Consider the following 13,340-nt stretch of genomic DNA (forward strand, 5'->3'; position numbering starts at 1 on the left):
TAAGGCCTCACCAAGCGGGTTCCCTCCCGCGCCGCGCGCCCCCTGGCGGCGCCTCGGTGCCCGCGGCCGCCGGGCCCCGCCCCGGAACTGTCGCGCTGCCCGCGGTGGCTGCGGCCGGGCCCTGGTGCGGCCGCCGCCGCCGCCATGGGGGGCAAGAACAAGCAGCGAACCAAGGGCAACCTGCGGGTGAGCGCGGCCCGCGGGGCCGAGGAGGGTGGCGGGGCCGGGCCCAGGCCTCGGGGCCTCGCGGTTCCGGCACCTCCGGGTGCCCTGGGCCGGGGGCCGCGGGCCGCCGGAGCCCGGCTCCCACGGCGGGGCAGCGCGATCTTCGGCCCGGTTGTGGTATCTGGCGCCTCTTGGCCTGAATCGTGCTTTAGGGGAGTGTGACTGCTGCTGCTGTGGTATTTGTATGGAGAGGGGCAGCAAAATCACCGCGGGTGTAGATTCAGCAAGGTACCGGTGGTACATTCGGTGTGTTTTTCTGTGCAGAGTCTTAGAATACTCTTGCCACAAGGCCAGAGGTGATGTGACATCTGTCCTATCACTCAGGATGTGGGAGAAGTCTGGTGTTCAGGTTCCCTAATTCCTCCCTGGATTTAGGGAAGACTAGGGAACGCAAAGCAGCGTGTCCGTAATAGCTCACATGCAGAAAAGGTGATTTAAACCCCACAAGCTCAGAAAATTGCTGCTGTCATTAGAAAATAAAAGATTAGATTTCTAATTAGAAATTAGAAGATGTCCCAGAGGACATTAAAGCATCAGTCAGTTTTGCGGCAGTCTTTCCAAAAGAGAGTGGTTGAAACAAACCTGAATGAATGATACAACTAGCAAATGGGGTAAACTAGAAGAGGCGCTGAGCTCCAAAACGCAACTGTGTGATGGTATTTGTTATACTTGTTACATATGCATGTTTTTGCTCCATTCCTCTAAATAATTTTTTACCATTTGGTTGGTGGGCGAATCCTTTGATTTGTCTGTGTGTTTTTATTTATTCAGAGATACAAGGAGCATTCCCTGGGAGCTGTATTGGCCCATGATAAGAACCAGGAAAACCAGAAGTAGTGAAGGAGGATAAATAGTTTCTTAATAAATTGTTCGCTTGCAGAAGGAGTTTTCTGTTAGGCTTTATTGTATAGCAAAAAAAGCAATAAGAAGCAATAAAAGCAATAATATTTTCCATAAGTATTCATGCATTATGAGAAAAGAGAATGCTGATTTGCAGAATCTTGGAATAGACTCAGAAATGTTGGGGTTGGAAGGGACTTTAAAGCTCATCCGGTCCCACCCCCTGCCATGGGTGGGGATGCCTTCTGCTAGATCAGGCTGCCCCAAGCCCCATCCAACCTGGCCTTGAACACTTCCAGGGATGGGGCAGCCACAGCTTCTCTGGGCAGCCCGTGCCAGGAATTCACCTTCCTCACAGGCAAGAATTTCATATTTAATCTAAACCTACTTCGTTTCAGTTTGAAGTCATTCCTCTTTGTCCTATCACTACAGTTCCCGATGAAGAGTTCTCTCCAGCTTCCTTTTAGGCTCCCTGGAAGGATACTGAGGGCTCCCTGGAACCTTTTCTTTTCCAGGCTGATCAGCCTGAACTTTCTCAGCCTGATCCTAAAGAGAAGAATCATTTTCTAGGTCAAATTTCTATGTTTAAAGCACAGGTGGACTTCTCTTTGTGAGACTTTCTTTTAATTAGAAGGTTAATTATACAATATAAATAGGATCATATCTTCAAATGCATGATATGTGCAAAATAAAATGAAATAGATCATTGACTCCTATCCCTGTTTTTTGTCAGCCTTCTAGCAGTGGCCGAGCTGCAGAGCTCCTTGCCAAAGAACGTGGAACAGTGCCTGGGTTTATCGGCTTTGGAACATCTCAGAGTGATCTAGGATATGTTCCTGCAATTCAAGGAGCAGAGGAAATAGACAGCCTTGTGGATGCTGATTTCCGAATGGTGTTGCGAAAACTTTCTAAAAGGGATATCACAACCAAGTTAAAAGTAGGTGTATCCTTTATCCCCCCCTAATTTATTTGTTTTTAATTGGAGAATAATACAGTTTTCTTAAGGGTGGAAGAGGATGTAACTAACACTAATTTCACTTTGGTGGATTTGCTAGAACTGCAATCCAGAAGATATCTTGGATACCTGTAGCAAGCTCCATGATGCAATTATCTCTATAGATGCTCAGTTGCAAGAAATGAATTGATTTTTGGAAAAGGGAGTTGCAGTTTCAGATATAGACTGGTAAATTACAGAACATATCTACCTGACTTCTTAAGTCATGCTCTTGATATTTTGATTTTAGGCTATGCAGGAGTTTGGGACAATGTGCAAGGAAAGAGAAGCGGAAGTTGTTAAAGGCGTTCTTCCTTACTGGCCGAGAATTTACTGTAAAATTTCACTAGTAAGTATTGAAGTATTTAAATTAAAAACTTACCATGTACTTCCTGTGACTACCTCTGAGGTGGTCATTGTTGACCTATCTGCCTTTGTTGGAATTACTGACTTGTTCTAGGACAAACATCAAGTTGAAGGAAAATACTGTTCTTTTTTTTTTTTGATGTATTTCAGTATTGGCAGTGGGTGGAATCTTGAACTGTTGATGTCTGGGCTGTACTTCCTTGATAGGTCTGTTAGACTTTATGTTTAAAAGATGGTACTGTATTTCTTAGGAAAAGTTCTTTTATTCCAGATTCCAGAAAGATTCCAGAAAGGCTAGAGAGTCTGTTCAGTTAATCTTCTTGATCTAAGACTAATACTTGACTAGACTTAACACTAAAAGAAAACCCCAAACCCAAATATGAAAAGACCATGTGTAGCCAGATTAGCAATAGATTTTTTATATATTTACTGTATTTCCAAGCTCTCTGGAATGGCTACTGTTGGAAACATGATATGGGACAAAATGAATCACTATTCTTACCCATTAGAGTAATTACTGACGTTTCTTTCTGGAGTCAAGAGTGTAGAAAATCATGATGTTGTAAATTCATATGCAAATAAAGGATAATGATGCACAGCTTTATGGTAGTTCTAATTCAAAAGATGTCTTCAAGGCTTCCTGTTTCTCCTGCCTCTTCTCTGTCTGTAAAATGTTTGTGTAAATTGGAAACAAAAACTGTAGTTAGGGATATCAGAGAAAGGTTACAATTCTGAGTGTACAACACTTTGGGAGTATGATGCTACTAAATTAGGACTCTCCCCGTATCTTGGGAGAGGTAAACTTTTTTGTTGGTGGTGTGTATTCTCAAATTTATGTTTCAAATCCAGTTAACTGCAAACATGGCTTTTTAATCACCCCTTTTGCTTTGAAGTACCTGAAATCAAAGGTACATTTCTTAAATCAATAAACCTTTCTCTTACTCTTCTTTCTTTTTTTGTTTAACAGGATCATGATCGCCGTGTTCGAGAAGCAACTCAGCAATCTTTCGAGCAACTGATTCTTAAAGTAAAAAAACACTTAGCTCCTTACTTAAAAACTATCATGGGTTACTGGCTGATTGCTCAGTGTGACACTTACTCCCCTGCTGCTTCTGCTGCAAAAGTAGCTTTTGAAAAAGCTTTTCCTTCAAGCAAACAACCTGAAGCCTTAGTATTCTGTAAGGATGAAATTCTCAATGTGAGTTTATAGTTTTATATTTCTTTAAGGCTTTGTATATGTAAACTTCTATTCCCCCATCTGTTCTTCACGGTTAAATTTCTTTCTCACTTGAAACTTTGCTCCTGTGAAGAGAATCATAGAATGGTTTGGATTGGAAGGGACTTCCAAAAGGTTCATGTTCCACCCCCTGCCATGGGCAGGGACACCTTCCACTAGACCAGGTTGGTCCAAGCCCTGTCCAGCCTGGCCTTGAACACTTCCAAGGGATGGGGCAGCCTCAGCTTCTCTGGGCAGCCTGTGCCAGGGTACCGTCACCGTCACAGGGAAGAATTTCTTCTGTAAGGAAATATAAAAAAGAAAAATAATAAAGAATGCAGAGAAAAAAATACATCTGTTTTTTTGGACTTGAGATGAGAATGACTGGAACCAGAGGAATGACTAGTGAATTTCCTTGTGTGCATTCCCATGTAATGATGCTCAGTCAACACATAATGTTGCTGACAGAGGGAGTAATGATGCTGGAGTAGTTTAGCTGCAGTGAACAAGGGATGAAGAATGCTGAGCAGTGTTTCAGCATCTACAAGTTTAGTTCTGACCAAGGTTTATACTCTTCTGCCAGTCAGATATGATACGGAATTGACTGAATTAAAAAAAGGTAAAAGATTGCATTGCTGGCCGATCATATGCAAACCTGACTATTTTGATTTGCCTCAGTTTGGCTTCTTTTTAGCAGGGGCACATTGGCATAGGGCTGTAATTTACTAAGTATTATGAAGACTTAATTCAAACAGTACCACAGCTACTATGTTCAGCATGAGTCAAATTCTTCTCTAGCATGTTTACTAGCATGTCTAAAAATACTAGAAAGACAACTCAGAGGTTGTGGAATTTTATTGTAGGGCTGTCTCTAAATAATGTATGGACTGTATTGTTCACATATAAATATTAGATTTCTTCATGTTTATATGTATTGTTTTTTCCCCCATAGGTACTTCAAGATCACCTTCTGAAAGAAACAGCTGATACACTCAGTGACCCTCAGTATGTCTGCCTGCTTTAATGTATATTTAAGTCCTTAAATCTTGGTCTGTATTGGGTTCTCTGTCCCTGGAGGTAGTGATTTTAGTTTTGTTTCAAGAGACAGAATAATTATTTGAGTCCAGATCCCAGCAACTTTGTTTGGAACTTAAGTATAAATGGTTTTGAAAGTATTATCAGTTGTCTAATTCTTGTTTCAGCTCTTTTAAGAATAGCATTTGTGAGTAGCTGGAAGATGAGATGACTTGAAACTCTTTCTTTTCTAACACTTTATAATGTAATTTAGAACCTATGGAACATTGCTGTCACCTGAAATCAAAAGAACAACACAAAAGAATTGAAGACAGTTTCATTAAGAAAAACATGGGATGCCTGCTGGTTTATTTGCGGTTCACTTTAACTTTTTTGTTTGTTTTGCTTTCTGAGAACTGTACCAGAAGAAGAAAGGGAAGCCAAATTTTTCCGGATTCTGACCTGTTCCTTGTTAGCTTTAAAAAAGTTGCTCAGCATGTTGCCAAAGAAAGAGATGCATTCACTGGAGGAGAAGTTAATGTCACTTCTGTCCCAAAACAAATTTTGGAAATACAGCAAACACAGCGTATCACAGGTGACTTTTAAATTTCTTCTTTATTTTGCTTGGTTTTTGTAAAAGGTAATGCACTTCACCTAAGGAAGTATTAGTTACTTGTATTCTACAGCTATGAACTTTGTACTTTGCTTAGGTTTGAAACAGCCTTCTGGTTTCTAGATAGATTCCAGAAAGGCTAAAGAGGCTGTTCAGTTTACATAATTACAAATCTTTTTGATCTAAGACTAATATCTGACCAGACTTAATGTTAAAAACCCCCCAAACTCAATATAGACAATATTGCTTGTAAATTTGTCCAGTAAGCTAAATTTTTATTTTCAGATTATCATGATCTACTTTTTGGCAATTTGCCAAAAATAAAAATTCATGTATAAGGTACAAACTTTGTCAGCTCACAGTATGTGTTCTTAGTGCCTTGGGATTTTCATTTTTTAAACCATGTTACTAGTCTTTAGTCTGTCAAGACCAGCAGTGCATAGAGTGACGAATTCATGCCATAGTATTTTGTTTAAAAGTTTTAAGTTGCTTTTGGGAAAAAATGCCTTTTGAGAAGTATATAAAAATACAACTTTTGATAAGCTTTTTATCACTAAACAAATTATGTTAAAATATTTGATAAGACTGTTGAATAACTGCTTTGTTTTTCTTCGTTTTTAATAATATTTTAACCTTTGTTAATAGGATAAAGTGTGGGGGTGGCATGTTGTAAGGTTTTGTTGAATTTAAAAGGAGTTTTATAAACTACATGTAGTGACAAATTGTGTTTTTTCTTCTGTGGCCTCTGTCAGGTTCGCTCAGCTTTCTTTGAGCTGATTTCTGCTTTTTGCCAGCATTTGCCTGAGATGGTGAGAGCTGAAGCACCAAGAGTTTGTCCTGCTGTTCTTCTCAGCATTGATGACAGTGATGCAGTGGTGTGTCCTGCTCTTTGGGAAGCAGTGCTTTATACTATCACCACTATTGAGGTAATGTGGGAAGCCTAAGGGGCAGATACTTTCATCAAATTTAACGTTTCGCTAAGTGTTGTTGTTCTCCGTGTAGAATTAGGAAGACAGGCTTGTCTGGGTTTCATTTATGATTAATAACAGGAACTCCTTAAGGCTGCATCCTCCTTTCAGTGTAACTTTCAAATATATCGTGTCTAGCAAATCTGAAAATTAGAGTTGTGTTATGAATTTAATTTAATTAACCTGAAACCCTTTCATTAAATGTAGTTACTAGTAAGTCAAATAGTGCTTAAAACGTTTTTCTTTGTTAAAGACAGTTACAAAAATGACCTGCAGTGTGTTTTTGGTTAGTTTGTTTCCCCTTCAAATGTAAAGGTTCTATAGCTTTTTATTTTTTTCAAATTTTAAGCGAAACACCAGCTTTGCATTTATTAGCAGGATGAGGTGTTGCCATAGACTGGGATGCTTTGAGGGTTTAATACTGCAGATCCCTTTTGCAACTGCTGGAATGAACTGTAACAAGTTTTCATGAAGAAAAGCCCCTAAACAGTCTTTGTTCAGCTTGTTATAAATATAGGTACCTTGAACTATAACAAATATTATAAGAAATAAAATAGATCAGGTGACAAAAAATTTTAGGGAGGGGAAAGTGCCAAAGCATCTTCTAACCATCAGAAAATTTTTGAAGAGAGTTTTGAAGTTAGTGATACTTCTAAAGTCAGTTATTGGTTGGTCTCGATAATGAGAACTTAAAATTAAATACAGGTCTAATTAAATAGTGATTTCTATGGAGCATCATGAAAGCATTATTAAAGAGAAACCTTTAATTGCAGTTGGCTAACAAGGAAGGGCAATTGATTTTAAACGATGCAGAAATAGTTTTGTCATGTTAACTTCTTAAATTCACAAGCCGAAATAGGGAGAAAGTGATTTTAAAGAATACTGGCAAGTGAGTAACTTAACAGAATTTAAATTTCACAATAACTTGTTTCAGTTATAATACAGGGAGGTGGGTTAAATGCCTAGCTTGGGAGTTCTTCTGAGGCAACATATTGTTGTTTAATTTATAGTAAGTGAGTTTCTTTCTGTAGGGCTGTTGGAGTCATGTAAATGCCAAAAAAGGAGTTCTGCCAAAGCTCTGGACAGTGCTTCGAGAAGGTGGGCGAGGATTAGCCACTGTTATCTACCCAAACCTCCTGCCCTTCATTAGCAAGGTGCCTCCTGATGTTGTGGAACCGAAGCTGGAATACTTCAGAGTTTTTTTCAGCTCTATAGTTCAAGGGTATGGACCACAAATTTATTTATTTGGAATCAGTCTATTTTACATTTGGAAATAAACTAATCTTTAAGCATTTAAAGATGAATGAGAATCATAGTTTAAAAATTCTTTTCAATATCCAAAACTGGAGTCAGTCCTTTGTGGCTATTCCTGTTGTCTTAAATCTTCAGCTTTCCTTTTGATTTCATTACATCTTCCTTACATGAAGCATTCTTATCTTTCCTTGTCCAAGCTTTGTGTTTATTCCATGACCAGTTTGAAAATGGAAAATCAATTATAATTAAGGGTGACTCTTTCAGAATCAGGTTTTTCTCACCAGTGGGTAATTCTTACAGAGGGGATTAGCCTTGTGATAGTGACATTTCCTTTATGCAGGAACTGTAATTCTTGTGATACTGCTTTTTAAAGGATTGAAACTGCTTTTGCTGTGTGTCTTTAAAATACCTCAAAGCCAACTTTCTATCAAATGTAATTTAAATGTGCACCTGTGCATTGTGTACTCAAAAGCATATAGAAATTATTTTATGAAGTACTGAAATTTCATTTATTTAAACAAAAATCAGTTCTCGACTGATGTTGGTGTGGCAATTAGCGGAGCTCTTGGGGAAGAGAGTTATGTAGGGGTTTGATTGAAAAGTGTATAGAATTTTATTACCAGTAGTAAAATGATTGTAATATTTCTATGATAATTTGTGTGACCTAATATTTATTAAAAAGCAAAAAAATTGCAGTTTTTCAGACTCAGAACTTGTGAAACTGTCTTTAGGTGGCTCTTTTCTTTTTTTCCTCTTTTTTTTCCTTCTTTTTTTTCTTTTTTTTTCCTGTAATGACAGAAAGTGACGGTTTCTGAACCTCTGTAGTGTGTGTGTAAGATTGCAAAGGAGTTTTGACAGCCATCTATCTGAAACATAAGACAGTGTGCTTGACTGTATATGGTTTCTCTGTTTACATAGATCTTTTTTTTCTGAATGCTAAGACTGGATGAAGAAGTTATTTTGATGTAGGTTCTATTAAATGCCTGGGTTTATTGACTTTTTAAATGGAATTTATTTTGATCTGACTCCTATAAATGATTCTATGATCCTGCATTCTCATACTGGTGTTGTCTGGATCAGAACAGCGTAACTGAGGGTGCATTGGTGACATTCCTACTGGGTTTCTTGGAAGCACAGCTGACTGTGTGTCCTCTTACAGATTGTCAAGTGAGAGGACAATAGCCAGCCCTTCAGAAAGTTCAGCAATTATAAGTGCATTTATGGAGTGTCTGTGCTTTGCTGTACTACAGAAAAGAGAAGAAGATGACCAAAACCAAATTCATCAAATGCTTATATGTGACCAGGTATTCATCAGAAATACTGAATATTGTTGTGTGTACATTTAATAATTCAAAATTAAAGAAAAATGTGAGTTTTAGGTGAGGATTTACTTCTCTGTTGAGAGTTTCTCTAGACTTTATGAAAAAACCACACAGAATTGTCAGGGTTGAAAAAGACCTTTGAGATCATCCAGTCCCACTGTCAGCCCAGTACCACAAAAATAGCCCCCAGACCATGTCCCCAAGTGCCTCATCCAGGCGTCTCTTAAGCACTCCCAGAGGTGGTGACTCCACCACCTCTCTGGGCAACTTATTCCAATGCCTGACCACACTTCCAGTGATTTTTTTTTTTTCCTAATACCCGGTCTGAATTTCCCCTGCTGCGATTTAAGGCCATTCCTTCTCATCCTTTCACTTGAGACATGGCAGAAGAGACCCATCCTCACCTCCTTTCAGGGAGTTGTAGAGAGCAACATGTAACAAAAGTAATGGTACTGAATTAGGGTTTTTTTTTTTCTTCCTATGAAATCATCCTTTTACTGTGCAATTTAAGTTATATTTAAGGGAAAAAAGTGCCTCCCACCCTGTATATTTTTGTGATGTGTTCAAGCATATGTAATTCTGATATTTGCAGAACTGCTTCCAGAAGGCTTTTCAGATTATATAATTTCTTGGCATTATAAAGAATAAAATGATTTTATAAATTGGATCACTGTTCTTTAATACTATTTTTTTGTCTTTATAGCTAATTCCTTTTACCAATGCTGTACTTAAGGAGCCCAAGTTACAAAGTGGACCATTATTTTATCAAATAGCAGAAATGCTGAGTTCCTGGGAAGCTAAAGCAGAACTCTCCAATGATGATGGCACAGATGAACTTTTCCAGAAACTGTTGTCAGAATTTTGGGACCATCTTTTAAAAATGTGTATACTTCATGTTGATAGGTTGGATGCTGATGAGAAATCATTGTTTGCCATATCTGGTATGCTAGAAATTCTTCAGAATCCAAAGAGTGCTACGAAACCAAACAATAGAAAATCTCTCAAAATCCGATTTACAGACGAGGATGAATCTGAAAGGAACACAGAGAATCGAAAGCTCACGGAAATGAGAAATGGTGACTCTGAAATTCAGGCTGAATTGCAGCAAACGTCACGTCTGAGGAAAGAACCTCTAGAGAACTTAGTCTGCAACCTGGCTGAGCTGAGCATTGTGTATGTCAATGAACAGAAGTCAGAACTGCATTTGAAATTTCTCTCTGCCCTGCTCAACTCTTTTTCCTCAAACAGAGTTTTCCAAGTACTTTTAGAGCAGGGAAATGATGTAAGCCCTGCTCAGGCTGAATCCCAAAATGAAATGAAAGCTCATAACCGAAGTCCAGCTGTACAATTTCTGTATATGAATTTAATAACTTGGCTGAAAGAAGATTGGAGAAAAGACACCCATTTCCTGGTTGATATTTTATACAGTGTACTTCATTGTTGCAACAATAATGATGAAAGGAAAGTCATTCTTGATGATTTAGCAAAGGTATGACTTGTACATTATGTTATTAATTTTTATCAAAGTCATTACTGTTTTTGTGGGCTGTGGTTCATTAATAATCTTCCTTTGGCACTGTCACCTGGAAGATAATTCTACATGAATTTGAGTTAAGTTCAGCATAAGGAAGGTAGTTTTAGGAAAGTTTGACATGATAGTGTTGATGTGAAAGGTTCTGTCCCTTTCTGTAGGGTATAAATACTTTTTAAAAAGCAACATCAGAATTTCTCTGCTCTTTCTTCTTTATACAGCGTATTTTTACAGTAGTCACTGGTAGCCTTTTGTATAAATACAGTCCCTTATTTTGCTGTAGAAAAAGATTTGGAAGACAAAAATTATATAATCAATAACTTTGTTACTGAATTTTAGCAGCTTCTACTTACACCCTACAAAACAGTTAAAATGGCATTATTGCTTCCTGTTCAGCAAAGATTTTTATTAAATATTGGGGAATTTTGTTTTTTCTTTTCAGATGGACCTGAAATGGGTTATTTTTCTCCAGATAATTCAAAAGGTACCTCTTAAGGTTTTTTTTGTTCCTGTTATGCATAGTTTTTAATAATCCTCTGATGTTAGCTTTAAGACTCACATGTGTTTGTAGTGATAATTTCCATAGTTTGAAAATCTTACAGTTTCAGAGTAGTGTTTGTTTTAAATGCACTTAAATCTGGAAACCATCTTAAAAATGAAATGATGATGCCAAAACAAAAGAGTATTTGTCCCTTCTGGTTTTGGTCAGCTTGCTTTTTGAGCCAGAGGGATTCCTGATTTGTTGATCATCTCTTCTAAGCTGGAGAGAATGGAGCTGGGGGTTAGACCAATAATTTAAATGGTTATTTATGTCATCATCTTTACAAGGTGCTTATGAGGAAAAGGTAGTATTACATTTTTTCACACTGAATGTTGACAAACTGACATTTAAGTGATTGCATGGGATGAAATAGGAAGTGTATGACAAATTTTTGGACAAAAACTCATAGCACATGACTTACAGTCCAGTGCACAGACCACAGGATCTTCCCTCACATATGCTGTATATTTTAGGAATATTCAGTTTTTATGATTTTGTAACTTACAGTGGCTCATCAGCAAAATAACGTTTTTAATTTGTGACCTTCTATTTCTTCTTAAAGAAATTCAGGTGCTGTAAACAGTATTTTTATGTTGTAAATAGATTTTATTTCAGCCAACTTGGTCATCCAGAAGTTATTTTTCTAATTCCTGTGTAGGAATTTCCTGGGCTCTGTAGTTGGAGGACAAAGGTAATGGAAGCATTTTCAGAAGGTGACTTATTTCACTCTGCAGTAGAGATCTGACCCAGCCATAAGTTGCTGTCTCTGACAAAAAGAAAGTTGAGGGTGTTGTTGCAGATATAAAATTTAAAGACTGTTTGTGGCAGATGATATAGTTCCCACTCTGCGTGTGCAAGTTTGACATATTAATCTTACACTTAGTAATAAAAGTTAATAACAGGTTGCCCAGAGAAGCTGTGGCTGCCCCATCCCTGGAAGTGTTCAAGGCCAGGTTGGTTGGGGCTTGGAGCAACCAGATCTAGTGGAAAGTGTCCCTGCCCATGGCAAGGGGTTGGTACTTAAATTGGAACTTGGAAGATGATCTTTAAGGTCCCTTCCAACCCAAACCATTCTATTATTCTATACCGTCAAAAGGTTCTTGGAATTTTTTTCTTATGATCCAGGCATGCTCAAGCACAACGAAACTTTCCTTAGTCTCTGACTGGCTGAAAGGAGACACGCTTGGAGAAAGACTAGTAATGCTGGCAGATGATCTGTGTCACCTGGGTTTAAAACCTAGAGCAGCCTCATCAGAATCAGCCTCTTCAGAAAGGTGGACCCTCCTGAGCTTGGTGTTGTCGCAGCATGTTAAAAGTGGTGAGCATATGTAATCCTTGGAGTTTGTGAAGTGTAAATGTTGCACTTAGACTTTGCGTAAGGTTGAAAGGAATTTGGGATCTTCCAGAATACTTCATGTAGAGCATTTAGGCTTTCTCCTGGTAGTTTTTTGTTGATTGGTTGGTTTTTATTGGGGTTTTTATTTCTTTGTTTTGGGCTTTTTTTATACCTGAGCCAGTTTACTACATCCAATTTAATTTTATAAACACTAACTTGTAGCAACTGCCATTTTTTTGGTCCACATTGCTAAATGCGGGCAGTGTTTAAAGAGAAGATTCAGATTTGCAAGTTTTGAAAAGTTGAAGAAAATTTTAAGTAAGCTCGATCTATTAGCTGATGTGCTGTAAAATAATATGAATTTTTAAACCATACTGTGTGAAATTTACCTTCAAAACTAGAATACAAAGTCAATTGTTACGGGCCCATGTGTGTTTTAGTAATGCCTTGTTACAGGACCTTTGAATTGTTTTGAGCCATTTCCATTTAGTTTCATGTCTTTTAAAAACTCTGTGTGTGCTCTTATGCTGTGTGTGTAATCTGATTTTTTTTATTAATAGCATCCTATTTAATTTATTCCTTGCATTTTTCGTATCTGATATAGACTTGCAGGGGAGTTCAGCTTTCTTCATTTTTTCCACGTAAACTCAGCATTTGCTTTGATCCCTGAGGTGACATGTTTCAGTGTCAGTGGATGCTGTGCACATTAATGGTGCTTTCAAGTTTCAAAGATGCACACAGGCAACTCACCGTGGTGGATGTTCTTAGACAAGGCATCCTGAAGGTGTCCTAAGATTGTTTTTTCTGTTACTGGAACTTTTGATGTAAAGGACCATCAGGAAAACCTGTTTTCCTCTCTCCATAGAGAGTCCAACAAATGTGCTTGTGAGGCAGTAATCTTCTAGGGCTGATCGTCCAGTGACTTTGCTTTTTGACTCTAGAGCTGGAGGCACTCCTGAGTTCGTTTTCTGCTGGGTGCTGGGTGACCTGTTTTTAATTCATATTGGATAAAGCCTAAGAGATTTTGAGGAGCTATGGTGGTTCTTGACTTAGTCATTCAAGCTGAAATAGGGTATGTGAACTTCCAAAAGGATTTTTTTAATGAGATCTCTTGTAAGTT

The 13,340-nt window shown here is 38.2% G+C and overlaps 1 protein-coding gene across 1 annotated transcript in view; it reads left to right on the plus strand.

The window, feature by feature from the left end:
- The first annotated feature begins 71 nt into the window (after positions 1-71).
- The window catches only part of LTN1 (listerin E3 ubiquitin protein ligase 1), a 33,403-nt gene continuing 20,134 nt past the window's right edge, over positions 72-13,340 (plus strand). Inside the window, exons 1-12 of the mRNA XM_032098264.1 lie at positions 72-186; positions 1,799-2,002; positions 2,310-2,408; positions 3,393-3,623; positions 4,594-4,646; positions 5,070-5,250; positions 6,021-6,194; positions 7,268-7,458; positions 8,650-8,794; positions 9,516-10,301; positions 10,786-10,827; positions 12,010-12,202. Coding sequence (XP_031954155.1) covers positions 145-186; positions 1,799-2,002; positions 2,310-2,408; positions 3,393-3,623; positions 4,594-4,646; positions 5,070-5,250; positions 6,021-6,194; positions 7,268-7,458; positions 8,650-8,794; positions 9,516-10,301; positions 10,786-10,827; positions 12,010-12,202 — 2,341 coding nt within the window. The 5' untranslated portion in view covers positions 72-144. The remainder of the gene's footprint in view (positions 187-1,798; positions 2,003-2,309; positions 2,409-3,392; positions 3,624-4,593; positions 4,647-5,069; positions 5,251-6,020; positions 6,195-7,267; positions 7,459-8,649; positions 8,795-9,515; positions 10,302-10,785; positions 10,828-12,009; positions 12,203-13,340) is intronic.

Source organism: Corvus moneduloides, chromosome 2, assembly GCF_009650955.1.
Source record: "Corvus moneduloides isolate bCorMon1 chromosome 2, bCorMon1.pri, whole genome shotgun sequence".
Taxonomy (NCBI): domain Eukaryota; kingdom Metazoa; phylum Chordata; class Aves; order Passeriformes; family Corvidae; genus Corvus; species Corvus moneduloides.